The sequence below is a fragment of the Eulemur rufifrons genome, chromosome 10, assembly GCF_041146395.1.
Source record: "Eulemur rufifrons isolate Redbay chromosome 10, OSU_ERuf_1, whole genome shotgun sequence".
Taxonomy (NCBI): domain Eukaryota; kingdom Metazoa; phylum Chordata; class Mammalia; order Primates; family Lemuridae; genus Eulemur; species Eulemur rufifrons.
This window is the reverse complement of record NC_090992.1, coordinates 33,862,291-33,888,665: the sequence shown is the minus strand read 5'-3', so window position 1 is coordinate 33,888,665 and position 26,375 is coordinate 33,862,291. Positions and strand designations below refer to the sequence as shown.

At 40.9% G+C, this 26,375-nt stretch overlaps 1 protein-coding gene across 1 annotated transcript in view; it reads left to right on the top strand.

Annotated features, from left to right (window-relative positions):
* The window catches only part of SYN2 (synapsin II), a 169,155-nt gene that overhangs the window by 99,039 nt on the left and 43,741 nt on the right, over nucleotides 1-26,375 (top strand). Inside the window, exons 2-3 of the mRNA XM_069484416.1 lie at nucleotides 22,662-22,719; nucleotides 24,676-24,767. Coding sequence (XP_069340517.1) covers nucleotides 22,662-22,719; nucleotides 24,676-24,767 — 150 coding nt within the window. The remainder of the gene's footprint in view (nucleotides 1-22,661; nucleotides 22,720-24,675; nucleotides 24,768-26,375) is intronic.

The following is a 26,375-nucleotide window of genomic DNA, read 5'->3' as shown; positions in this document are numbered from 1 at the left end:
ATATTTTGTTTGTGCTGTCTACTGGCTCAGAATTCCCTGCCCTAACATTTTACTTCACTTTTGTCTGGCTAACTCCCACTTAAATTTAGGATGGGGTCAGGCATCACTTCTTCCAGGGTGTCTTCCCTAACCCCTCCAAGCTGGCTTAGATCCCTTTCATAATAGAGTGCATGTACCTGTGTCTTTCTACGTACTGTATTTTATCTGTTTGTATCTGAGTCTCACGTTAGGTGGTGTACCTAGGGAAATCAGCTATGCCTTATCTTCATATTTCTAGCATCCAGCAGCATCTCAGGCATAGTAGATACTTAATAAATATTTGTGGAGTGAATGCATTAATAATTTTTGTACTATTATAATGTTATTTCTGCATTTTGAGGGTAGCTATTTGTCTACCACTAGACTATAAGCTCTATGAGGACAGGGAAAGGGATTGCCTCTTACTCACCTCTTTGCCCCCCATAAGGCCTTTTTCATAGTAAGTACATCAGTCAGGGCTCTCCAGAGAAACAGAAACAAAGAGAGACAGAGAGATTGATTGATTTCAAGGAATTGGTTCATATGATTGTGGGAGTGGGCAAGTCCAAAATCTGTAGGGCAGGCCAGCAGGCTGGAAACTCGAGCAGGGTTTCTGTGTGTTATAGTCTTGAGGCAGAATTCCTTCTTCTCCAGGAAACCTCAGTTTTTGTTCTTAAGGCCATACACATTTTCCAGGGTAACCTCCTTTACTTAAAGCCAACTGATTATAGATGTTAATCACATCTACAAAATACTTTCACAGCAACATCTATACTAATGTTTGACCAAACAACTGGGCACCATAGCCTAGCCAAATTGACACATAAAACATAATCATCACAGTAAGTGACCAGTAAATGTTTGCTGAGTTGAAGTATGCTTTTGAGCTTCTTATCTGAAGCTCAGAAAAAGAGAACAATCTTACTTCTGTTCCCAGCAATAATTTGAACTCAATCATTTGAAAATCCTCTGCCACTAAATTTCTAACAACTCTGAACAAAAAATAGCAAGATTCTTTGAAATGCGTAACTGAACTTGCAAGAAAGTGAGGGAATCCTTGGAGGCTGAAAATGAAGACAGACTGAGGAGTAAGCCTCTAAGAGGATGCTGTTATCAGGCCTCTTGGGATATCTGCCTTAGTGACCCTGGGGCTGGGATGTTAATACCCATACAGGAAAAGGAGATGATAACTTGAGTCTTCATAAGACAAGAGTTAAAGCTGAGACCCACAAGTGAGCCTAGAACCTAAAGTAAAATGGTAGACAAAAACTTCTCATTTATAGGTAGACAAAAGAAAGTTGTCTATCTCAGCCTATGCTCCGGATAGAAAAACTAAATTCTCCCTTTGGGAATTCGTAACCACAGGTCTGTCTTCACTTGTTGATCTGAGGTCCTGCAAATTCATTAACTAACATAAAAAGTATGCCCAGCCAGTGATACCCTGGGATGCTTATCAGAAGAAAACATAAACCCTCTTAAGATGATAAAATATCTAAAACTATAAAATGAGAAAAACCTATACTATGAAATTAGTGTATTTAAAATTGTTAAGGATAAGAAGGAATTAAAAACATGAAAAAACCAAGACATTGTGAATAAAATAAGGTAGATAGGACAAATAGAATTTCTAAAAATAAGAAGTATAGTAATTGAAATTAAAAATGCAATGGCTGTTTAAACAGGAGATCAAACATAGCCAAAGAGAATATTGGTGAACTGGAAGGTAAACCTAAATTACTCATGATGCCTCTCAGAGAGACAAAGAGAAGAATATGCAAGCAAGGTTAAGAGACAGGGAGAATAGAATGAGAAGATTCAAAGTATGTCCAACAATAGTTCTAGAAGGAGGAAATAGAGAGAATGGAAAAGAGACAATATTCAGAGGTAATGGTTGAAGCTTTTCCAAATTGATGAAAAACATCAATTAGGAAGCACATCAAGTGCCAAAGGACACATTAAAATAAAGCTACATCTAGACGTATTGTAGTGAATCTGCAGAACATTGAAGACAAAAAGTAGATCTCAAGAGCATCCAAAAACAAAAGAGATTCCTTCAAGGAATCAGAATTAGCCTGAGAGCAGGGCAAAATATACAAAGGAATAATGTCCTTAAAAGCTGAGAGGAAGAAAACAAACACTCTAGAATTTACCACATAGTTGAGCCTTCATTCAAGAGTGAGAATGAAGCTGAGCATAGGAGCACACAGGTGTAGTGCCAGCTACTCAGGAGGCTGTGGCAGGAAGATCACTTGAGGCCAGAAGTTCAAGGCCAGTCTGGGTAATGTAGCAAAAAAGAGGATAAAATGGAGACAATTTTAGACAGATAAGTTTACATCTCAAGAGATCATTTCTGAAAGGACTACAAAACATGAGTATTCTTCAGGAAGCAGGAATTTGAATTCAAAATGAAGTAGTGACATGTAAAAAGCAAAATTGAGCAAAAAAGATCGGTAAGTGTGAATAAATCTAAAGCAAAACAAAAAATAAAACAGAAAAAATTTGTACAAAGTAATGAAAATAATGACTAATTCAGGAAATATAAAAGCAAGGTGACATTAAAATACTGCACAATAATAATATGTGACATGAGAGGAGAGTAAAGAGGGAAGGTAAGTGACCAGTCTTAAAGAATGCTAAAATCAGAGATGAGAGGAGAGCCACTAATTAAATTTATACCTGGGTAAGAAAATTATGCATGTTAAAAAAAGTTAATAAAAAAAGTTAATAATCTTTTCCATTCTCTCTAGTTACAAAAAAGAATAAAAATAAAATATGGAATTTCCAGGCAATTAAAGGGAAAAGACTTGTACAAGGGACCCCATACAAGAAAGATCAACTTAGCATTATTTGTGATAACACACATTCAGAGCAATCTAAATGTCCATCATTGAGAGAACAGATAAATAAATTGTGGCATATTCAAACAATAAAAATAAAGGAGCCAGAGTTTTGTGTATTACCATGAATACATGTCAAAATATAACACTGAGTGGGAAAATGCAGGTTGTAGGCAGAGAGACACAGAATAGTGCCACTTCTATAAAAAAGCCCCCAAGCAAGCAAAACAGTACTATCTATAGTTTATGGATATATACACATGTATTATAGTAAAACTATATAAATACACATATAGAAATAATAAACATTAATTCAGAATGGCTACCTCTGGGGAAGGAAAGTAGAGGAATGAGATTGGGGAGGAATCTGTAAGAAATTTCAATGGTAAATATTAATATACATATTTTTTAATCTGAAAAGGTATAGAAAAATATTAAGATTTGACAAAGCAGAGTGGTGGAAACAAGTATTTGTTATATCATCCTTTAAATATTTCTGTGTGACAGATGATGAACGTAAGTTTGGAGAAATGTGTATAGCAGCTTGAGGATTCTAATTAGTTAAGTTTATTTTTTCCATAGTAAGGCATGATATAAAGTGATGGAACAAATTTAAACAGATACTGCTGGATCTGATTAAAATTTATAACTGTAAAGAAATAAGCAGACATGCATTCCTCCAAGATCATGTTTTCCCTAAGTGGTAGTTTGTCAAGAGAAAGCTACGCTGAAGAAAATCTCAGATTTGTCCAACTTCCAATACGTGTTGCTTTACTCGGGTCTGATCTGACCATCCAGGAGAATTTTAACTACCATGCTCTGAGAACATAAGCAGAGCATTTTCAAAGAGGAGCCTCAGGCTGAGATTGAAAACCTTGTTACAGGAGGAGTGTTCACGAGAACAGGGGTAACATAGTCTGAAGAAGAGGAGTTTTGAAAGGGCCTGTTCACTGTCCCCCACGAGGTGGACATGGGCAAAAAAGAAGCAGACCAGTTTTATGTGGGCAGAACCAGAACCAAACAGCAAGCCGCAAGATGGCAAATTTCAGCCCAGTTTGAAAATCAACTGTCTGAAAAGTGAGGGGAAGAAACCCCACAAAACACAAAAAGACAGAACCCTGAGAAATTTTTCTGATGGGCCCTTATTATAAATAAATGTAGAATAGATTCTTTCATTGGCATGTGAACGGGGCCATGATGACCTACTTTCAAGTTTTCTACACGTGAATGACAGAGACAGACTATTGAGTCCTTAAGTCACTCAAGTGAAGATACTCACATACCAAATTGTTGACACAAAGGGGGCAGCTACTCTTGGCCTCAGGATTTCAGCTGTTTTAGGAAAATCCCTAATGTACAGAATCTGGAACCTGGGAAATCAGCAAGATTCAAGTAGAAATATCCCTTCTAGAGAGTGCCGTCAAGGTTTCTGCTTCATAATTCCCCTTCCAAATTATTTGCTTCAAGGTCTGCAGCGGCCCCTCTCCTGGTCACTGGAACTGGCTCCATCCTGCCTTCCAGCCTTCTCCCCTCTGCCCTGTCACTGCCTCTGTGCCACGTGTTTATTTATTAACACACTGTACTGCACCACCACTTAGCAGGACTTTGTGAATTACACTTTCATGTTGCAGTAGTTTTGTTAAAACCATTCGAAATGCCCTTTGCACATCACATGTTGAAGTCCTGCTGTTTAACTCCTGTACTGTCAGAGCCTCTTTTCATCTTACAAAACTGAATCTCCATGCCCATTAAACAACAGCTCCCCGTTAGTACAAGGAATTTTAAAGAGATATTTTATCACATAAGGTATGATAAAATAAATAAAAGAATTTTTAAAGTATATACATCTTGGCTAAAAAGAAACTGAAAGATTTAATTTCAAGAGGTAGAGGGTTATTTAGAAGCCTAGTGAAGAAAAGGTTTAAAGATTTTTCTCTTGAAAACCACTATGAGAAGAAAGAATTAGTATTTATAAGGTTGATTATTAGTGAGAAAAGTATCAAATTGTATCTAAAGTTGTTGGTTGTCTTTACTACTTTACATAAGTGTCCATTTTCGAAGTTATATTTTATTAGAAAAGTCATACTTCCTTGGAAGCATTATTACAAAATTATATTTAATCTAAAAAGTCAAATATAACAGAAAATCATGTATTAAAAACCTTGAAAAGTGAATATGTTAGAAAATTATTAGTAAACTGTGAGACTTTTTAATGGATGCTCTTTAAAAATTCTTTCTGAATAATGCCATATTTTAGAAGTAGTGTGAAGTGGTTAATAAGATCTGCTCTAGAGGTAGTTTGCCCAGTTTCAAATCCTGAATCCACCACCCAGTAGTTAGTTGTATGACCTTCAGTAAGTTACTTATCTCTCTGTGCCTTAGTTATCTTATCTGTAAAACTGAGAGCTAATAATGATACCTACCTTATATGATTGACATGAGGATTAATTCACTAAAGTGTATAAAGTAACTAGTACTTTTAAGTACTTAATAAATATTAGCTATTATTAATTTTATTGTAGTTAATATAATTTTGGTACTTGTACCCTAGATAATCCACTGTGCTTTTTGTTAACGCTAATTTATTTTTATTCTTCTTTGCGTTAGAGCTGGGTGAGGTCTCTCCTTCCCCTATCCCCTAAGTGCCTTGCGTACAGCTAGAAAAATTACACGTGCCTAATCTTATGAATCTTCATTACATGCATAAATTAATGAGAATTGTAATATTTTAAAAGGTTTTAAAAATATATTTCATTATAACAGCACTGAATAATAGAAACCTTTTCAAAGGAATGTATCCAAACACCAGGGATAAAATGAACTAGGTTTTCAAGCAAATCAGTTTGGGCTGATTTTTAAAACTACTCTTTAAGGCTTGTTGAATGTGAGGTTATTTCAATGGATCATTAGAGGTGGCTGAAAGAATGGACAAAGTCACTGAGGAGGGAGCCGGAACAGCACCAAGTATCTCTGCACTTCTATGCGAAGGCATGAGCTTCCCACTGTGGGCTAAACTTGGTGTAACGAAAAGAGAATTGGATGGAGAAGACATCAGCGTTCCCACAGGGCTCCCACTGCATGATCTTGGGCAACCTCCTCTCTTTAAGCCCCAGTTGTTTTCCTATAAGAATGGGAGGATAGCGTCTAAGGTCTGTGTCTCCATTCAGGACCTGTGTGGAACATGCCAATAAACTGGAGTGCATCTGGGACACTGTGGCATGACTCTTCCAGGCCAGTGCCAGTTCTCTTCCCAGCCTGCCAACATTCAATCGTTAGTACCTATTCCGGTGAATAATACTCCCCTGAATCTGTGCCAGTTAGGAAAGTGTAGAATGGAACGTGCCACCTGGGTTTGGATTTGGAAATCCAAAGTGTTATTGCCTTGAGCTATAAGGATGTTTCTGCTAAGCCTCAGTGGTGAGTAGGCTGATCATTCCAGCCATGGCAGTTTGCACTTGGACCAGGAAAAGAAGATTAAATCTCCTTTGCTAATGAGAGCAGAATGTGGGGAGACCTTCTTTATTTCCTTGCTCTATGAACAGTGCACTGGTGATGCAGTATTATAAACAGAGTCAATGTAAAGTGATAGAAATAAATAAAACTTCCTTATGCTTCTGTAATGCTAAGCTGTTTACATTCTTTCTCATACTTGATCTCGCAAGCACTCTGAATGGAAATCAGGTCCCCAGTTTCCATACGCTGTTATATCATTTAGGGGTCTCTGTCTGTTGAATTCCAATCTTTGAATTGTGGGAGAGTTGCCTTTCTTGCTCTAAGGAGGCAGCATGGTGGGATGTAAAGGAAACATGGTCTGCCTCTAACTGTTGTTTGATCTTGAACTTAACAGATATTTCCTCTCTTTGGGCCTCTATTTCCTCATAAGTAAAATAAGTAAAAGGGCTCTAAGCAAAATTTTCCCCCTCAGAAGGCTGAGAGAATGTTTTATTATAATTTCTCATATTATAATGAGAACAAAATGTATAAACACGTCAATAACTGATACGTTGATTTGTATCTATTAAGGTCATTAAATAAGAAATGTCCAATTTTGAATCAAAAGTGTAGTTTATCATATCTCAAACAAAAAGCAGTACAATTAATCGAAGTACATGCCTAAACTCCCGACACAATTATGCTATCTTAACAGTAGTGTGTTTATGCCAGCAGCGAACAAGCCTGGAGAGCAAGTGGCCATGAAATCTTGAAAGGCGTTTTCCACAGCTTGTTGAGAATTGAATAGTTTTTCTTGCAAGAAGTGGTCCAAAGCCTAGGAGAAGTGGTAGTCAGTTGGTACAAGGTCTGGTGAATATGGTGGATGACAGAGAGTTTCTAAGTCCAGTCTCTGTAGTTTGAGCAGCATCGTTTGTGCAACATGTTGTTGAGTGTTGTCTTGCAAGAGGATTGGCCTGTCTTTGTTAACCAATCTCATCTGCTTAATCACAAGCATCCTCATCATTTCATCCAATCGGTAGCAGTAGACATCTGCTGTAATGGAATGACCAGTTTTCATGAAGCTGTAATGGATAATACCAGCACTGGACCACTAAACAGACACCATTAGCATTTTTGATAAATATTTGGTTTTGGACTGTGTTTTGGCACTTCATCTGTATGCAGCCATCGTGCTGCATGCTTGTGATTATCAAAAAGAATCCATTTTTCATCACACATAACAAACAATGTGATGTGGAAATGGTTCACCTTTATGTCATCACAGCAAAGAAAGGGAAGCTGTGAGATAATTTCTCTTCTGATGCTCGCTTAATTCATGCAGAACCTATCTGTCCAGCTTCTTTTCCTTGCCCTTTTGTTTCAAGTGGTCCAATATTGTTGGAATAGTAATATCAAACCTTGCTGCTAATTCACGCATGGGTTGAGAAAGATTTGCTTCCACTACAGCTTTTAGCTCGTCATTATCCACCTTTGTCTCAGGTCACCCACGTGGCTCATTTTCAAGATTAAAATCACCAGAATGGAACTTCTCAAACCATCGACATACTGTGTGTTCATCAGCCACAGTCTTCCCCAAACACTTTGTTGATATTTCGAGCTGTCTGTGCAACACTGGTTCCATGATGGAACTCATATTAGAAAATAACACGTAAGACCCCAGGGTCTTCTCCACTCACGGAGACAGACCCATCCCTCCTCTGGGACGTACTTTCACTTTGTATCCTTAGCTTTGCAATAAAGGCTGCTTGTGTGGAAAAAAAGAAAAGAAAAGAAAAAAAATAACACGAATTTTTTATTTATCTGTGGTTTCACAAAAATTGCTCTAAAAATTTTTTGAAAGATAGTCACAAGCCAAAACAGGTATTTGAAAAAGTGAGGATGTGCCTTCACAATAAAAATAAAACAAGAAGTGTCAAAGTGAAATGTCAGAGATATCAACTGTCAAACTTAACACTTAAGGAAATCAGACATTTCATACTTAATAACCTAAATGAAATACTAATGGAACATTAAGAGGGAGGATGGTCCCATCACATGCTGGAATAAATAATAATATTTTTGTCTATATTTATAAATGCCTGATCAGCACTCAAACAGTGAATTCATTTTATTGAAATGCCCTCCATTTCAAAGAACTCACACAAGCACATGGTTTAACCCAGTAATTTCTACATAAAAAGAGGGAAAGTTGGGAGCCAAAGCATGTGGCTGTGGTGTGCTAGGTATTGGAGTGTCTGACACATACCAGGCATTGTAACAGAGCTGGGCATGAGATTGATACAGCACCTGCCACTACAGCAAGTTGCCTGCTCCCGTGGAAACTTACATTTTGGTTGGGGAGATGAATAATAAACAAATAGTCTGGAAATTTTCAAAATGGAAGTAATGTCTATGAAGATAATATAGACAGAATGATTTGAGGACTGTGGGACGGGGAGACCATCTCAGTTCAAATAGTGAGGAAAACATCACTGAGGAGGGAATGGGTAAGCTGAGTCACACACATTAAAAAGAAACAGGATGTGCAAAGATCGGGGGAAGGAAGTGAAATGCCCAAGAGGGACAGACAAGTTTAAGCATGTTTCAGAAATGCATTAAAACCAGAGTCATTTAACCCTAACAAACTTTAGAAATAGTATTATCCTTATAGGATCTACAGATGAAGATACAAGGAGGTAAAAGAGCCCAAGTTCAAATAGTGAGTAGAGGACCTGAGATTTAAACCCGAGTTAGTCTGGCTCCAAAATCCATGCTCTTTCCACTGCACCACTCAGCAGTTGATGATAATGGAGAGTTTCTGAGTCAGCCTGGATAACTTGTTTCTGTGTAACATGGAGGGGAAGGTACTCTTCCTTCCTTTGGATTCAGGGAGTGTAGACCCCAGCCAGAAGGTGTAAATGGCTATTTGTTTTTGTCGTTTGATAAACATATGGTATCATGTATTTTTGTGTAGTATTATTCTATGTATTATTGTTCCCTGTTCCCTCAAGTCCCAAGTGGGCAAGTGTCCTCTGCCGGGACTCAAGTGACAGGTCTTTCTTAAGGATGTTGTTATGGACTGAATGCTGTGTCCTCCCAGATGTGATGGTATTTGAAGGTAGGGCCTTTGGGAGGTGATTAGGTATTAATGTCCTTATTAGAAACAGGAAGAGAGAACAGAGCTCTCTCTCTCTCTTTTACATATGAGAACACATAAAGAAGGCAGCTATCTGCAAGCCAGGAACTGAATCCACCGGCACCTTGATCTGGACCTCCTGGGTAACTATGAGAAATAAATGTCTGTTGTTTAAGCCAGCCAATCTATGGTGTTTTATTATAGCAGCCCGTGTGTGTGTGTGTGTGTGTGTGTACACACATGTATACGTGTGTGTGTGTATATGTGTGTGTATGTATATCATAAGGAATTGGCTCCTACAGTTATGGAGTTATGGAAGCTGAGAAGTCCCAAGATCTGCAGTCAGCAAACTGGAGACCAGGAGAGCCAATGATATAGTACCAGCCTGAATCTTAAGGTCTGAGGACAGGAAAGGCAATGGCGTAAGTTTCAGTCTCAGTTCAAAGGCAGGAGAAGAACAATGTCCTCACTCAGAGGTGGGGAAACTTTTCATGTTGGAAGGCTGCATTAATTTAGCTGTAATCAAATAAGGCCACATTCAAGAAACTTAAATTAGATATACTTAAAAATGTACATTGTTTTGTAAAAATCTAACTATGATGTACTTAATAATTTCAAAAAGTGAAAACTATCTGTTAATTTTAAAGTTAACTAATCTTTTAATGATTTTGTTGTATCTGCTTTGTGTTGGAAAGCGTTTGAATATTTGGTTGCAGCATGGAGGTCTGCAGTTTCGGTTGATCCTCTGGATGGGCATCAGTCATTTGTGACCTTAAGGGTGTTTTGATTTGGGTTAGGTAGGAGAATGTAGATTCCCAGCAATAGGTGGTTGAAAAGCAAGAAAGCATCTTTTGGGCATGTTACCAAAGGCATGGGTATTCTTCATTTTTTTCATATTTCAACTGGATCTTTCTTAGCATCAAACTAAGAAAACTTTAAAATGTCATTTACTGAGAACTCAATTCTATCTATGGTTCTTTAGGTGCTTTGGTGATATCATCTAGGTGAGGCTGAAATGCTAATTTGAGTTGATGTCATGATTTTCGAAGTCAGTGAACCTTTCATTATATTCTCTAATTAATAGGTTTATAACAGCTGTGTATTCCTCAGATGATTTGCATATATCATCCTGCTCATCAATGACCTTTGCTAACTGGGGAAAATGTTCTTCCAAAATTTCCTTTTGAAGAAGAATTGTTCTCAAAAAGATAGATTTTTTGAAATGCTTGGATTTTGGGGCCACATTTCATACATAGACTTAGTTTTACCTTACAAAGAAATATTCAGGCCGGGCGTGGTGGCTCACGCCTGTAATCCTAGCACTCTGGGAGGCTGAGGCAGGTGGATGGCTCAAGGTCAGGAGTTCGAGACCAGCCTGAGCAAGAGCGAGACCCCATCTCTACTAAAAATAGAAAGAAATTATCTGGCCAACTAAAATATATATATAGAAAGAATTAGCCGGGCATGGTGGCACATGCCTGTAGTCCCGGCTACTCGGGAGGCTGAGGCGGTAGGATCGCTTAAGCCCAGGAGTTTGAGGTTGCTGTGAGCTAGGCTGACGCCACGGCACTCACTCTAGCCTGGGCAACAGAGTGAGACTCTGTCTCAAAAAAAAAAAAAAAACAAAGAAATATTCAAGTCATTTTGATTTGATATGATATCACACAGAAATGCTGCATTCCTATAGAAATCTTCTTTCAATAATTCACATTGCTGATTCTGTTTTTCATAAAATTTAACAATCTGTTCTCACAGAGATAAAATTTTAGCTAACATCCGTCCCTGCAATAGCCAACACACTTTAGAATGATACGGCAAATCCACACTGAATACCTCATCATTCTACTTTAGCATGTTATGAAACTCACAATGCCATGTTGCATTTGCAGGAATATAGTTAACAATACTTATTAATATAACTGGTTGCAAAGTGTCACTTAAAATATTAGCTTTAGCACAGAGATTTTGCTGATGCAAGATACAATGAAAAGAAATGAGAGCATCTGGATCTGTTAATACTTTTTTAATCTGTGCAATAAACCCTTCATGTTTTCCTGTCATGGAAGGTGCACTGTCTGTACATGTACTCACTAAATTTACCAAATTCAGTCCAACTTCACCATATTTATCCTGAGAGTTGTTGAAGATACCTATTCCCTGTGTTCTATTTGCAAGAGTGCCCAAAGCAAGTAACTCTTCATTGCAAAGTAAATCTTCAGTTATGACCCAAATGAAGTATAAAACCTGTGCTGAGTCAGTATCAGTTAATTCATCCAAAGCAATTGAATAATATATATTTTCCTTTCCAAGTATGCCATGAAGTTGTTCTGTTAAGTTGAAAGCTAATTCATGTTGCTAATCAGTTATGGTTCTCCTTGAAAGAGGCAGTTGTTCGTACTTTGAAATGTTATCTGGGTCTAAGCATCCTACAACTTCGACAATGCATTCTTTCACAATTTCTACACCACTGAATGGCCGTCCTTTTTTCCCTGAATACATAAGCCACTTTACAAGTTACTTCAGTGGCATTATTTCCAGGTCTTATTGCTGCTTGAAAGCTTTGGCTTTGGTTTTTCATCTTTTATTGTAATTTCTGCAATACAACCTTTCATGCCTCTCCGTCTAATTTAAAATATTTGTGGTCCTTATGAGTGTTATAATGCTGATGGTCATTGAATTTCTTTAATGTTGATATTGCAGTATCACAAAGCAAGCAAATTATCTTATCTTTAGCAGAAACAAGATAATATTGCATTTCCCAATGCTCATTAGAAAATCTGTTTTCTTCCTTCAGCATTCTCTTGGTCTTCTTTGACATGATGGGCTGTTAGACAGAATTAAAAAATTCTGTTGACCTGTGCAACTATTCACAAGTTCCACTTCAAACAGAAACACAGTGCACTGTTGTCAAAAGCTGATAACACACTGGCACACTCACTCCCATGAACTCTCGCCAACCAGCCTCATGTGGTAGTGGCCCCAGTCAGGCAGGGGAGGTTAGCACTAAATCATGAGCGTAGCAGCTGTCAGTTTAGCCCTGATGGCCTACTAATGTTCTAATTGTGCCAGTCAATCTGGGAGGATTATTTCACTGAAACTTAATTTATTCCTTGGTATTTTAAATATGTTAATTTTAAAAATAAAATAAAAATATAAAAGATGAATAAAAATGTATTAATAAAAATAAAAAGATTTGTTCTGTAAAATTTGGATTCAGTCAAAAGGCCACACTTAACGACCTAGAAGGCCACAGGCTCCCCACCCCCGTTCTAGCTTGAAGACAGGCAGAGAGAGTAAATTCTCCCTTATTCCATATTTTTGTTCTATTCAGGCCTTCAATGGATTAAATGATATCCAAACACATTGGGGAGGGCAATCTGCTTTACTCAGTCTACTGATTCAAATATTAATGTTATCCAGAAACACCCTAACAGACACATCCAGAAATAATGTTTAAACAAATATCTGGGCACCCTGTGGCCTAGTGGAGTTGACACAAAATTAACTATCATAGTTGTGCTATGTACAAGGCAGTGGTGTGAGGTTTTGTTGGGGAATAGGAAGGAAGTGTAAGATGCAGCGTACACATTGGGGGGGTTCTGATACAGTAGGGTGGGAGACATACATAAGTGAAAAATAAGCTGATGATGCTAGGCTGTGTCTATTTAAAAATGACAAATCAATGGATTTCAGACTAGGCTTTCAGAAGAAGGAGAAACTACTGCAAGAGAGGAGGACAGGTAAGATTTCCTAAGGGAGACAGAACTTATTTGGGACCTTGAGGAATGATGAGGGGGTGATTCCACAGTGGACCAAGGCACAGGGGTGGTAGTTTAACAAGCACTAGTTGGGAAGCAGTGTCTGCATGGTGGCTGGGGTAGGAACAGGGCTCCTGCATATGCATGTGCGGGCTGGTCACTGCATAGGGACATCTGTCTGGGATGACGAGTGGGGGCTGAAGTGCAGTCCCACATTCTGCTCACCAAGCCTAGTGCCCTGGTGCGGGAGTGTGTCCTGTGCCAGCGCCCAGAGGAAGAGGTACCTTTTTCTAATTCACATGGAGACTCTGCAGCAGACTTGCAGGAGGGAAATAGTGGGAGATCAGTTTGAAATAGAAGAATGGGGCCAGATCACGGAGGACATTTCCGTGCATCTAGACTGCTACAAAAGGATGGGTAGGTGTAGCTTTGGTGGTAATGGTGATTGTGGATATGATTTGTGGAGCTGGAGGTAGACCTGGAGCTTTCACAATGCTAGGGGCCCTGTTTATCTGGCATAAAATAATGCCCTATCTTTCAAAAATTATATTTCCCTGATCTTTCTCCAAAGCAAACTTTATAACTGACCCACTTTTCTCCAATATCAAATCAGCCTGATTTAATTTCACAAGCCAGTCATGGAAAGAGAATCTGTCCCGTGACTCCAAAGCATTCTGTTCTGTAGCTGCACTATAATTACAGACAAATGCATCTAATCTTCCCATCATGTGTTCTCCTGAGTTACAGAATTTTTTTCTTCTGTATTTGATAATCTTGTTATCTTGTGACACTGCATCATTTAATTATTCCCCAAAATAGAGATCTTCAGAAAATCTGCTCAGAAAAAGTGATTTGCTGTTTCCAACTGAAGTCACAGCTGGGTGTTTACTCAGAAATTAGTTATTTTCAGAGCTCTGGGATTGCTGCTTCCCTTAAGGGATCTCATCTGCCACCTAAGGGTGTTGAAACCTTCCTGCAGATCACCTGAAGGAATTTCATAAACTCTGGAGAAGAACAAAGTGGATATCCTCAGACGTCTTCAAGCCCCGGACTCTATGTCAGATTGAGCCTGGTTGTCCTTTCTGATATTAACCTCCAAATATCTATCTATATTCCATTCAATACTCTAAAACATTTCCTGAGCATCTACTATGTGTCCAGTAGTAGGATAGGCATTGGAACTCAAAACTGAGTAGAGCACAGTCCCCATCTAAAGACATATACAATCTCTGAAATGGATCATCACAAGGGCTGGAAATTAATTTCACTAGCTCTGCCACCTACTACCTGCTGCCTTTAAATTAGTCAGTTAATTCATCTGAGCCTCATTTTCTTATAAAACCAGTAACATTGAGATGACATTCCTCTAAGAGGCAGGAAATATCGTGAGGATTAATTTGGGCTGTCTGAGATGAGTGACCCTGTATATCGTGTTCTCCTTCTCTTCTCCACACCCGTGTGTTCCCTTTGGATCTTCACCTTCACAGACTGAAGAAAACTAATTATTTTCACTCTCCTAAAATCAGAGCCATTTCATTTTGTTCTGTTTTTCTCTGGACCAATTTCTACTTTCATCATGTCATTTGTGTTCAGGTGAGCAGACCTGATATGCAACATCACAAATATGCAGACACCATGGCTTGTGCAAGATGAGGCCAGAGAGTGAGAAACCCTTTGTGTTGGGTTTTCAATAAACTTTCTGGTGATAACTAACATTTTTCCTCCTTTCACTCGCTCAATCTTATTATTTTTTGCCTGTGAAAGCTCACAGGACTCTTAAGGGAACAATCTTCTGTCATTCCAGTTTCCTTTACCAGGTTGTAGCTGAGCACTGCAGCTCATGATCCTCAGATAAGATTATTTCCCCCGAATGTGTTTTCTTACACTTAGTCACATTAAAACTCCTCTGCCACTTTTCTGCCCACGTCCACATCTTCTTTCAGTTTACCCCTAATCAGCTTGGCATTTTAATCCCTGGAAGAGCTGAATGCCATCTGCAAACCTGGCAATTTCCCCATGTACTCGCTTCCAGATCATTTATATGAATGTTAACTAAGACACCACGCAGCTTGCTCTCTATCAAAGAAGTGCCTTACTTGCAGAGCATTTGATGTAACAACTTAATCACTGAATAATAATATCAAGGACCAGGCACAGAACATCGACTTCATCCAGAAACGTCTTCATGTCTTCCTGTTCTTTGTTTCTTATTCCTAAACCAATTATCCATAACAGAAATTTCTCTGTGTACTGAAAGCAAGTTTTATGGTCTATGAATTAGATCAGCAGTCCCCAACCTTTTTTGGCACCAGGGACCGTTTTCATGGAAGACAAATTTTCCACGGATCATGGGTGGGGGGAATGGTTTCAGGATGATTCAAGTGCATTACATTTATTGTGCACTTTCTTTCTATTATTATTACATTGTAATATATAATGAAATAATTATACAACTCACCATAGATTGGGGACTCCTGAATTAGATAACAAGTCCAAATTTAAGTTAAGAACCCCTTCACTGATGTAAAGCCTTACCTGACTATTTTAGATCTCATTTATGTCTCTGTTCAAAACATCTACAGTGGGAGTCATATACTACTTTCTGCCATTTCATTAAATCCTATTTTTTAATGTTGCTATCATTTCCCAGCTAGCTTCTAAGTTCCTACCCCTAATCAATGAAGTGATTAATTGACTTGTCAGGTGAGTGCTGTGCAATAGATATCGATTTGTCAAGTACCAGTAAAATAGCAAGTCCTGAAGTCTAGTTACTACACTGGCTTTCCAAACGATCCCGAGCCCTGATTCATTCCCTTCTGTCTTCTCCACATTCCAGACAAAGCAATCTCTCAGATCTTAGGCATATCTGACCATCTGACCTCTCTGCTTAAAATCTTAGAGAGTATTTTTGGAGACAGTGGGAAAACTTGAATATAGACTCAGTAAAGATGTTAATAAAAAATTGTTAATTTTGTTTGGCGAGACAAGGGCATGGTACTTATATTTAAAAAGTCATTACCCAAGAATAAGCAAATTCAGAGAGACAGAAAATAGATTAGACATTACCTGGGACTGGGGGTGGGGGGGTAGAGGAATGGGCAGTTATTGCTTAATGGCTACAGAGTTTCTGTTTGGGATAATGAGAAAAAGTTTTGAAAATAGATAGTAGCGATGGTTGCACAATATTGTGAATGTACTTCATGCCACTGAAGTGTACACTTAAAAATAGTGAAAATGACAAATTTTTATGTCTATTTTGCCACAATAAAAAGAAATAAAAATAAGCAGTCATTACCAGTTAGAGACCATACTTGAAAATTGACAGGAGAAATGGCATGATGTTTGGGATTTACTTTAAAATACTCACACCATAGTCCCAACAACAAAAACAGTGAGGGCGATAGATGAAAAAGATTGGCAAAATGTTGATGATTATGGAGGGTAAAATTTTCCACAATGAAAAGTTTTAAAAAAATCTTTTGGAGGCCAGCCCTCAAGTCCCAGCGACTGGGCGGGCCATTGGAAGCTGTCTGCAGTCAGCCCCACCTCGGGATCTCAGCTTTCTCAGCTCAGCCCACAGTGAGCTGCGCCCCTGCCGCGCCCGAAGCCTCACTCCAGCCTCTGTGTGTCTGCCCTCACTTTTCACCTCGGTGCCCCTTCTTATGTGGCTCGTTCCTACTCAGTCGGTAGGACTCAGCTCAGTCTCTGCGGAGCCTTCCCGGACTTCTCCAGGCAGGGAGAACTGCTCCTCCCTTGGGTTCCCATAGCTCTGTATCTATACTTCCCCTACAATTTACACCCTGTACTGTAACCTTTTATAGTCTCCACTCACCTGTGAGGTAGAGGAAACTTACTTTTTCTACCTTGAAGGTAGAGGAAACTTACTTTCCACGGTATATTTTTCTGGGCTGTATGAAAGTAACTTTTGTTGTTGTTATTGTTTTAGTTGTGTGCTTTAAATTTTTTTAAAAGGCAAATATTAAAAGGCGGGAATGTGAACACTAGCTACAAATCTTAAGAGTTGGAAGGGACCTTAGTTAGCAATTACCCATATGGAAACTGGTCTTGTCTAGACTGTGCTTTCTCTACCTGGCGACTGCTAATGCATTTTTCTATTGCCCGCACCTGCCGCTGGGTGCTCAGTACATTTTTGCTGAATTTACTAACAAACCACAGCGTTTCTTTCTACAAGTTGCAAAAAGACAGCTGTCCACCTTGGGGTGTGTATGGACGCACACTTTTTAGAAGAGGCAATTGATCTTCGGGCATGCTTTTTCAGAGCAGCAAATAAGCACGTGGAGGGATATCCCGGGCCAGAAGTGTCCCCAGCCGTTCCGCCGGTGCAGCGCGAGGGTGGCCGGGACGCAGTCGTCCGCCGTTGGCTGCAGTACGCCTCTTGCCAGTGGGTGGCAGCAGGCGCTCACACTCTCGCCGAGACAGGCCGGCTTGGTTTTTCACCCTTCCAGTATCGGCTGGGAAATAGGACGCTCCTACTATTTCTATTAATAGTGTATTTTCTAACTTCTTGAAGCCTTGAGATGTTTGGTCAAAAGAACAAGGCCTGAGTCAGAGTCAGTGAGAGCCAGAAACTAAGCACCTTGTTAGGGATAAATGTCTAGACACGTGCCAGGCATTTACTAAGGCTGGACTGTTTCCAAAGCTGTCAGAAATTCTTCTGCTCCCTAAATACGTGGAGCCTGCAAATCCATCTTTAGCGCTGTCATCTTCTAGCTTGAGGTTTGATCCTTGTGCACATTTCAGTGAGCTGGGGAGGATTTATACTCTAAGCTGTTTCCAGATCCTTTAGCTCCAGTGCAGATGGAGATTGAGAACAGATTTTCCTGTGGGGAAGGATAGGAAAGAACTTGACCCCCTGGATGGGCACATGTGAAAAGAGAGGAGAAGATGGCTGGGCATAGCCCACCCGTCCTGAGGGTGGCCTCTTCTGGTTTTCTGCATTGGTGCAGCCTAAACCCCCACTCCTACCACCACTAGTCAATAACAAGCCCTAATTGTGAACTTACTAAGGCACAGCTCTGTAAAGGATTTGGAATTTCTACATGCAGTGATTATATTTGCATAGGCCTAAGCTCAGAGCATATAATCAAACAGCAGGACATAATCAATATTTAAAATGCAAATGTTCTTGAAAACGCAAGACTCACATATGGATGCTCCTTGCTCTGAAGCATTATCATATAATCTAGTGGTATGAGGGTGGAGCTGGAGGAGGGGTCACATTATTAGAAAACCAGCTTTGAAACATGTGTCAGATGATGATGATGCTATGAGGCAAACATTGTGAGCAGACAATAAATGTCATGAAAGTTCAGAAAAGGAAGAAGCCATGTTAGCTGGGGTAATAAATAGTAAAACAGCATAAATGTTTGCTGCATTTTGTTAACAGTACTTGATATTTGCATGTTTTAGAATTTCCAAAACAATTTTGTGTCATCTAATTTCATTAAGTCTTCATAACCATCTGTGAGCCAGATATTATTAAATGAGGTAAAATACATAATACACTTAGAATAGTGTTCACTATTATTAAAATTATTGTTAGCCCGATTTTATAAATGAGGAAACAAAGGCTCAGAGAGGCAGTTTCTTGCCCAAAGTCACATAGCTGGGAAGTGGTAGAAGTAGGCCTGAATTCAGCACCTCTGGGTCCTATTTCTAGAACTTTCTTCATTATCTCATGCGTAAAAGAGAGAGTACTTAAACTGGGCTTGCCTGGGTTGAGCCAAGTTTTGAGGTAGCATTAGCAGAGAAGCCTCTGAAATCATACCATGCTCCTCAGCCTCACAAGCCCTAGTTGGTAGGTGGATGGGAATTGATGAAATTTTTCACTTGCTTGAGTTAACAAGAGTTAAATCTAGAAGCCTCTACTCATTTTAGCAATAAGGGGAGATGGTTTATTACCTGGTCCATCAAGGAAGCTGCAAGCCATTAAACTCACATAGAGCCTCAGCTGCTAGGCTTGTTAAGAAAATGTTACAATAGGGGGAAATTGACAACACAGGCAGCACAGATTATTTTTAGTCTGTGCTTCAAGGATGTACATCTTGGGTTCTGTTTAGGATTGAGCCCAAGGAGATGAATTTGGCTTTATTTGACAAGACTGCCAATTAGAAATTCCATACTGAGCACCTTCTCTGTTCCTAACTCATGCAAGGGACTGTCTGGAAAAACTAAAAGAGGTAGAGTAACTTTCTCGTAATTCCAAATGCTGGTAAGGGTGATGTCATCTTTTTCTTGGGTCGGGGGGCAGTTTGGCAATATCAGTAAAAACTGTAACTGCATCTCCTTGTACCAGCAATTTTGCAATACATTGTTCATCCTATGGATATATTTTTAAATGTAAGCCATTACAGCACTATTTGCAACAGCAGAAACAAGAGCCTGGAAATCTAAATGCTCACCAATAAATATTGGTTATGTTACTATAAACCCTTCACATGGAATTTCATGCAGCTATTAAAGAGGCCCATCAGTATGTGCTGAAAGCATATCACTAAGATACATTTTTAAGTGCAACAAACAAAATCAATTGAAAAAAAAGTTTATGTAGCATGATGCCATATGTATATGTTTGAAGCATATATGTATGCAGATATATCCATACATTTCCCCCCACACACCTGGAAGTGTATGCTTGCAACTGATAATAGGAAGTATGTGTGATAAGAAAAGAATGTGAAAAAAGAGAAAATTTGATTTTTCCTTTTATTCGTTTATATACTTTTGAAGATAGATTGATTAGTTTAGCCATATAATAATCTATGTTTTAAAAGATTTAAGCCTCCTGCCTAAGGTCCCACAGCCAGGAAAGGGTGCAGTTACGATTCATATCCCTGACTGAGATTCCAGTGCCCATCCTCTGGATTCCAGCACACTGGCTCCTACCAGTGCTCTCATCCTACCAGGAAGTACTTCTGTCATGTGCTAGTAAGTTACAATTTTTTCATGAAAATACCTGAAACCAAAATGCCCCAGGGCCAGGAGCTGCTAGAATGTGCTCGTTCTCCAGGAGAGGGCTCTGTGCCCCACCCGCCTGCCATCTTGGCTCCTTTTCTGTAAATCGTGGCTCAGCCAAGAGAGGTCAGTGACCCGGGGCCAGGAAACACAGACTAAGATTTCCAACAGGACAAATTACCTTAAGGAAAAGGCATTAGGATAGCTGGAGAGGTGGGGGTGGAGGGAAGGCATGAGAACAGTTCATTAGCCAAGTTGGTCAACGGGCAGGTGCGGGAAGTGGCAGATAAACCCAGCCAGAATCTATAAATATACTTTGATATCAATGTTTAAAACCCACAAAATAAATGAGTGAATTAGAAAATTTGGCAGCATGTAAGCACCTAGAAGTAAACTCTTACATCTTAAGTTCCAGCCTTAACTCCCGTGAACTTCTCTATGATTTGGTCGTATTATTTCATTGTTCTGAGTCTTAGTTTCCCCATCAGTCAAACAGACTACCACTCCTGGCTCCTTCACAGAGTGGTGAGGAAGAAATAAGGCAAGGAATGTGCTTTGAAAACTCAGGACATCCCTCGGATTGAGAGGTTATTGTTAATGTCTCTGAGACTTACCTCGCAGAAGGAGAGCTATTTTGAGACAGAACGATAGGAGGAACCATCAGAAAAGCATTGCTGACGACAAGATGGACATAACCTCACCAATGAAAGAAAGGGACCTTACAGGTCATCGACTCTAGTTCCTCCTTTTTATGGTCATGGACAAAGACCTGTGGAGTCCAAGGTCTGCAAACAAGTGATAGTGCCATGCGTAGACTATTAGTGAAACCCAGAAATAAGATGGAATAGTAGCCAAAGGGACAGCGTGTGCCATAGGCCCCCTGCACAAGGGACTTATAGAGCTGCGAATGTTGATCTGGGTCCTGGAAGCTGATGTGAAATTTGCTAAGGAATTGGGGCAGAGGTTGGGGGATGGACTTCAGTGACCCAGCTCCATGATGGCTGAGTGCCTCAAAGGAGCAATTCGAGGGTGACCAGGGACTTGGAAAGGACAAATAACAACTTCCTAGAACGAGCTGTTCCAGATCCCATAAAGAAAAGGAAATAGCCCGGCCTTGTCTTGAGTAGTTGACAGGAACCAGGGTGGGAAGTATTTGTAGTAAGGCTAGTTAGTGCTTACAACATCATTAAGTCCCTTTTGAGTGGAAGATGGAAAATGGGGGAAAAAATGCAAAGCAGCACACATGGCAAGCCAGTTTTCCTCGCGGTGTGAGAGAAGGGACAGAGTTAAATCAGCAGAGGGAGACAGTGCTGTGCCGTGCAAGGGCACTGGGCTCGGAGTCCTGCAGACCTGGGTGTGAACGCCTGCTCTCTCACCAACTTGCCACAGGACCCTGAATATGCCGTTTCCCTCTGAGTCGCTAAAATGAAGACCTTTCTCCCCGTCTCATAAGTTGTTATGAGGATTAAATGAGACGTTCTTGAAAGCAACTAGCATATATTTCCTAGAGCACGATGCCCAATAAGTATTGGTTTATTTCTTTATTTGGCCAGGAGACTCCCAGAAAACCTCCAGTGAAATATGCTAGTTGGAAATTTCAAGTACAGGAAATGCAAGCCCAACCTAGCTAACAGGTATAGTGTGCAGAGGCCCTTTTTGCAAGTGGAGAACCAGCGTAGATGAGCAGAGAAGAAAATCTTAGGCAGGGAGGGCAGGTTAGAGACAAGGTGGGAATGAACGTAAATACAAGCAGAAACACAATCTGCTGACAAGAGGCCATGATGCCAGTAATGCATTAACATGTGGGTCCTCTAGATCCAGTGTACTGTACAACTCAGCTCAACCCATTTTCGTGACTGCTCAGAAATATGGGGTGAGTTTTGTGTTCAGTTGTAGCAGCTCTCACTCTCCTCCCTCGACCCACCTCCCTGTTGGGTTTAAAATTAATTCCCTCTCATTCATTGGTTATTCTTTAATCCTTATTTTGTTAATTATCTTTTTAAATTATTAATTGCCTCAGATCTTTTTGGTATGGGTATGAAGAGGTAAAATGATAATAACAGTTTCTTTAAAAACCAAAAAACCTAAGCGTGAAAAACAACTAGAAAATCAGAGTGAAATGTGGGATCAAGAGAGATAAGGAGCTGTGGAGATGTGTAAGACTAACCTAGTCTTCACTGAGAGGAACATTGGGGACATTACTACTTCTGTGAATAGACTCTTTCTGTAGACAGAAGACCAGGGATGTTGTCATAAAAATCAGAAAACCTGAGAATGAAAGGGTGCTTTGGATTATTTTGTTGATGGGTAAATTGAGGCTAACAGAGAGGAAGCGGTTTGCTTGAGGTCCCTGGAGATCCTATAGCAGAGTGAGGGTCACAACCCGAGTCTCTTGACCCTTATCCTGGGGTTCTGTTTGCCGTAGTCCTCTTCTTTGTGCTAGTAACTGTCTGATTTCAAATACCTGTACAAAACTAATTCATGTGGGTTTTTTCCTTTCTCCAGGGCCAAGTGCTTTCGGGGCAAAAAAGTCCTTGGAGATTATGATATCAAGGTGGAACAGGTAAGCAGCCGGAAGCCTACAGTTGTGTCTGTGTCATCACTGCTCCCTCCTGGCATCCCAGAGTGAGCCATCTAGTTCTGCCCGGTGGAGTACAGTGTCCGTCGCCGGGTTCTGGGCTCCCGGTCTTCTCTCTCCCACGCAGCCCCCATGCTCTTCTCTCTGGGAGGCGTGGTCCTGAAGGCTGCGTCTTTTCACTTCCCGGACTTCTTTCCGTGGTTCTGGTGTCCGTAAGGAGACAAGCAGTGTGGCTTTTAGGGCCCTCTGGTCATGCTGGGTTCCCAGGCTGAGGACAACCATAGCAGAATGTCTTCCCAGGACACTTGCCACACCTCCACATCATTGGTGGCAAGATGCTTCCAGGTAGACACATTTTGGGGAGTTAGCTACACTCCCAGCAAAAAATCGGGTCCCTCAGGCAGGGGTAGTCGCAAAGGATAAGGAAATAATAGAAAATAGAAAATAATAGAATGTAGAAATAAAAGAATACACAGAGACGAAAGTACAGTTTTATAGAGAATAGATTTATGAAAACTGGGGGGCTCGGGAGTCCCCACAGCATTCCCGTAAACTGTGAGGCCACAAGTGAAGTTTCACATCAGTATTTATGGGTACAGTGATCAGTGCCAGGGGTAACAGATTTACATAACAACAGGTCGCTTGTTTTAGGTTAAAGGTCTCCCATAAGGCTTCTATAGATCCCTTGATTAACTCTATCTACGTGAGAAAATGGTTACGAAATCTCTCAAAGACAAACTTCTAAGTTCTAAGATAAAGCCATCATTTAACAGAAGGGTTAAGCAGGGATATAGTGGCTCCATATTTCTTTATCTAGTTATTGTGGATGGACACAGGTAGTCAGGAGTCAAGCAGGAACTGTCCCTTGGGCTAATTGCTTTTAGCTGCAGGTGTCTGTCGAGCGGGCACTCTGATCAGCTCTCATCCCCTGGCTCCATGCAAACCTGCTTTGTGGTACAAAACAGGAAAACCACAGGTTTGAGTGTCACTTTGGAAAGCAGCTGCCACTGACCTGTGAGACGCCCTCCTGAGGCGAGGCAGCTTTTGATATGCGAACTAACATGTTCACATATTCCTTCAGGGCAAAGCCCTGCAAAACTCCTGAAATCATTTCTGTCTCTATATTATAGGGGGCATCTCTATAAAGCAAGATTTCTATGGAGCAACCACACATGTCTCTGTTCGGGTGTGCTGCCTCCAGGGGTGGCTGCCCTGGGCCTGAGGCCGCACTCCAGAGGGAACTTAGAAAAGAACACTCCCTGTTTTAATACGGTGAAGCACAGAAAGGCCCATTTTTTTCCTTCCTCTATCATAACAAGTAGGTGATTAGGTCTGCTTGGGGAGGAGAGGGATGTTCACTTAAAAGGATGCATGTATTTTCTATGCAACAATAGAAGTTACTCATCATTTATTATGCAGTGCGTTATGATTTACAGAGCATTTTCATATCTTAAAACAACATGTTAGATAGGCAGGGTTGATAAAATTTATTCCCATTTTATAGATTGGGGAAACTGAAAACAGAGAGGACAAGGCAGAACAGAGCTAAAACCCAGTTGCCTCAACTAAAACCTAGTGCTTTTATGTTGAAACTGACAAAGGGAACATTTGTCCTGGTCTACATTCTCTCCCTTTAGAGAGGCTGAGCCGGAGTCAGAAGACCTGAGTTTTGGTCCTGTCTCTGCCAACAATAAGTTTTGTTTGTCCAGAAAAGTCACTTAACTGCTCTGAGGCTCAGTTTACTACTTTGGTGAATGGGGATAACTATCTCTGTCCCACCTGCCTCACAGGGTTGCTATGAGAATTAGATGACACCAGTATGTGAAGATGCCTTCCACACTGTAAATAAATACTTGGGGCTGGGGCTGCTGCTGCTGCTGCCATGTGGAGGACTTGGCAAAGCCAGGACTGTGGACTTACTGCCCTACTGTGATTTTCCAGGCGGAATTTTCAGAGCTCAACCTGGTGGCTCATGCAGATGGAACCTATGCTGTGGATATGCAGGTGCTCCGGAATGGCACGAAGGTTGTCCGGTAAGGGCTTTTCTGTCCTCAGGGCCACTGTCATTGTCTCCAGAGTTATTAGCTCTGGCTTGAAGGAGTGGTTTCCAAGTCAAGTGTTGGAGTGAGACAGAAGGACTACATACGTACAGTACACAGAACTTAATGATGTGTGTTGTGCAGAAGTGGAGAGAAAGCCGGCTCCTGGCTTCTGGGAGCTCTCAGTCCAGTGGTGGAGAAAGCAACCTTAAGCTTCATGGACTCAGAGCTCACTCAGAGGTACCTGGATTCCTTCTAGGACTGCCCTAACCCCGCAGCCCCTCAGCCCATGCAGCTCTGTGCTTTTATCTCTGCATACGTTGCCCCTGGAAAGCAGGGTTCTGTTGCTTAAAGAAAAAGTTTGACATCATCTGCTCCAGTCCAGCCTTCCATTTTGCATTGATTTGCTTAGACTCACACAGTGAGTTGTGGCAGAGCCCTGTGTCTCATGTAAGTTCTCTTGATTCCCAGTGTTCTTCTGATAGTCCTCACTCCCAGGAATTCAGAAGTCTGATAGGAAAGCCTAGGGTTGGAAGGGACATTGTGGGTGGAAGAAAATTAGCAATTATTGAGCACTTACATGCCAGCTGGAATGCTGGGTGCCTTAAAGATGTGATGTCATACTCATAACAATTCTGTGAGGGAGCGATGAGAATTCCAGATGGTGGGAAATGGTTTCCACGGTGTCATTCTTCCCAGGAGCTCAGTGGGCTTCAGGTTTTCAGACCTCAGTCTTGCTCCAGGAAGAGTCTCTGCCTCACCTGCTTCCCCACCTCAATCGGCAGAACGCTGACGCTGAGAGTTCTGGGGTCCCACAGGAACTGGGTCAGCGGCAGGAAAGGCGAGACTAGGGGTAGCCGGGACCTAACAACAGGAAACGTGAGCTCATCCATCCTGGAGACTAAGGAGGAGGACAGAAAAAGAGATGTCCGCCCAGGTGAGGGAAGAGCTCAGGTAGATCCTACTGGAGAGAATGGATGGGCTTCTCCAGCTGCAGGTGGAGCGAGTCATGGGATGCAGGCACACGGCAGGAGGTGGCAGGGCACCCAAAGGGATCTGGCAAGAATGAGGCAGGCCCTTCCAGTTACCAGTGCAGGAACTCAGGGAGTGGCCACAGTATAGGATTCAACTCCTGTAACTGAGATAGAAGGTTGGAGTTCGATTTAAAACATACAGTTTGAGCCAGCTGCCCAGAACTGGGGCACAAGGAGGTCAGAGCAGTGCTAGCAGATGCTATGTCAACTTGACGCTAAGTCCCCTGAGCAACTGAGAAGGGCTCCTCCAACCCTTCACTTTAAAAGACTGATCTCTGAGCCCAGGTGGGGCTGGGGCTGGAGGTGGGGGGTGGATGGCTGCCTGGACAGAGAACCAGATAGGCCATTATGCACAGTATAAAACTGCTGAACCTCAGAGCCTTGGGGGCAGATGCTACCATAGAACTGACTCTCTGGGAAGGTGAGATTCCTCTGGCGTGAAGACAGGGGCCTGGTCCTGTGGAGCATCTGCAGCTAGGAGCTCTGCTGGCCAGAGGTGAAATGCTGGAGCTTTCCCATGCATGAGAACATTCTGTACTCAGTGCTGTACTCAATGCTGCTTCCTGTA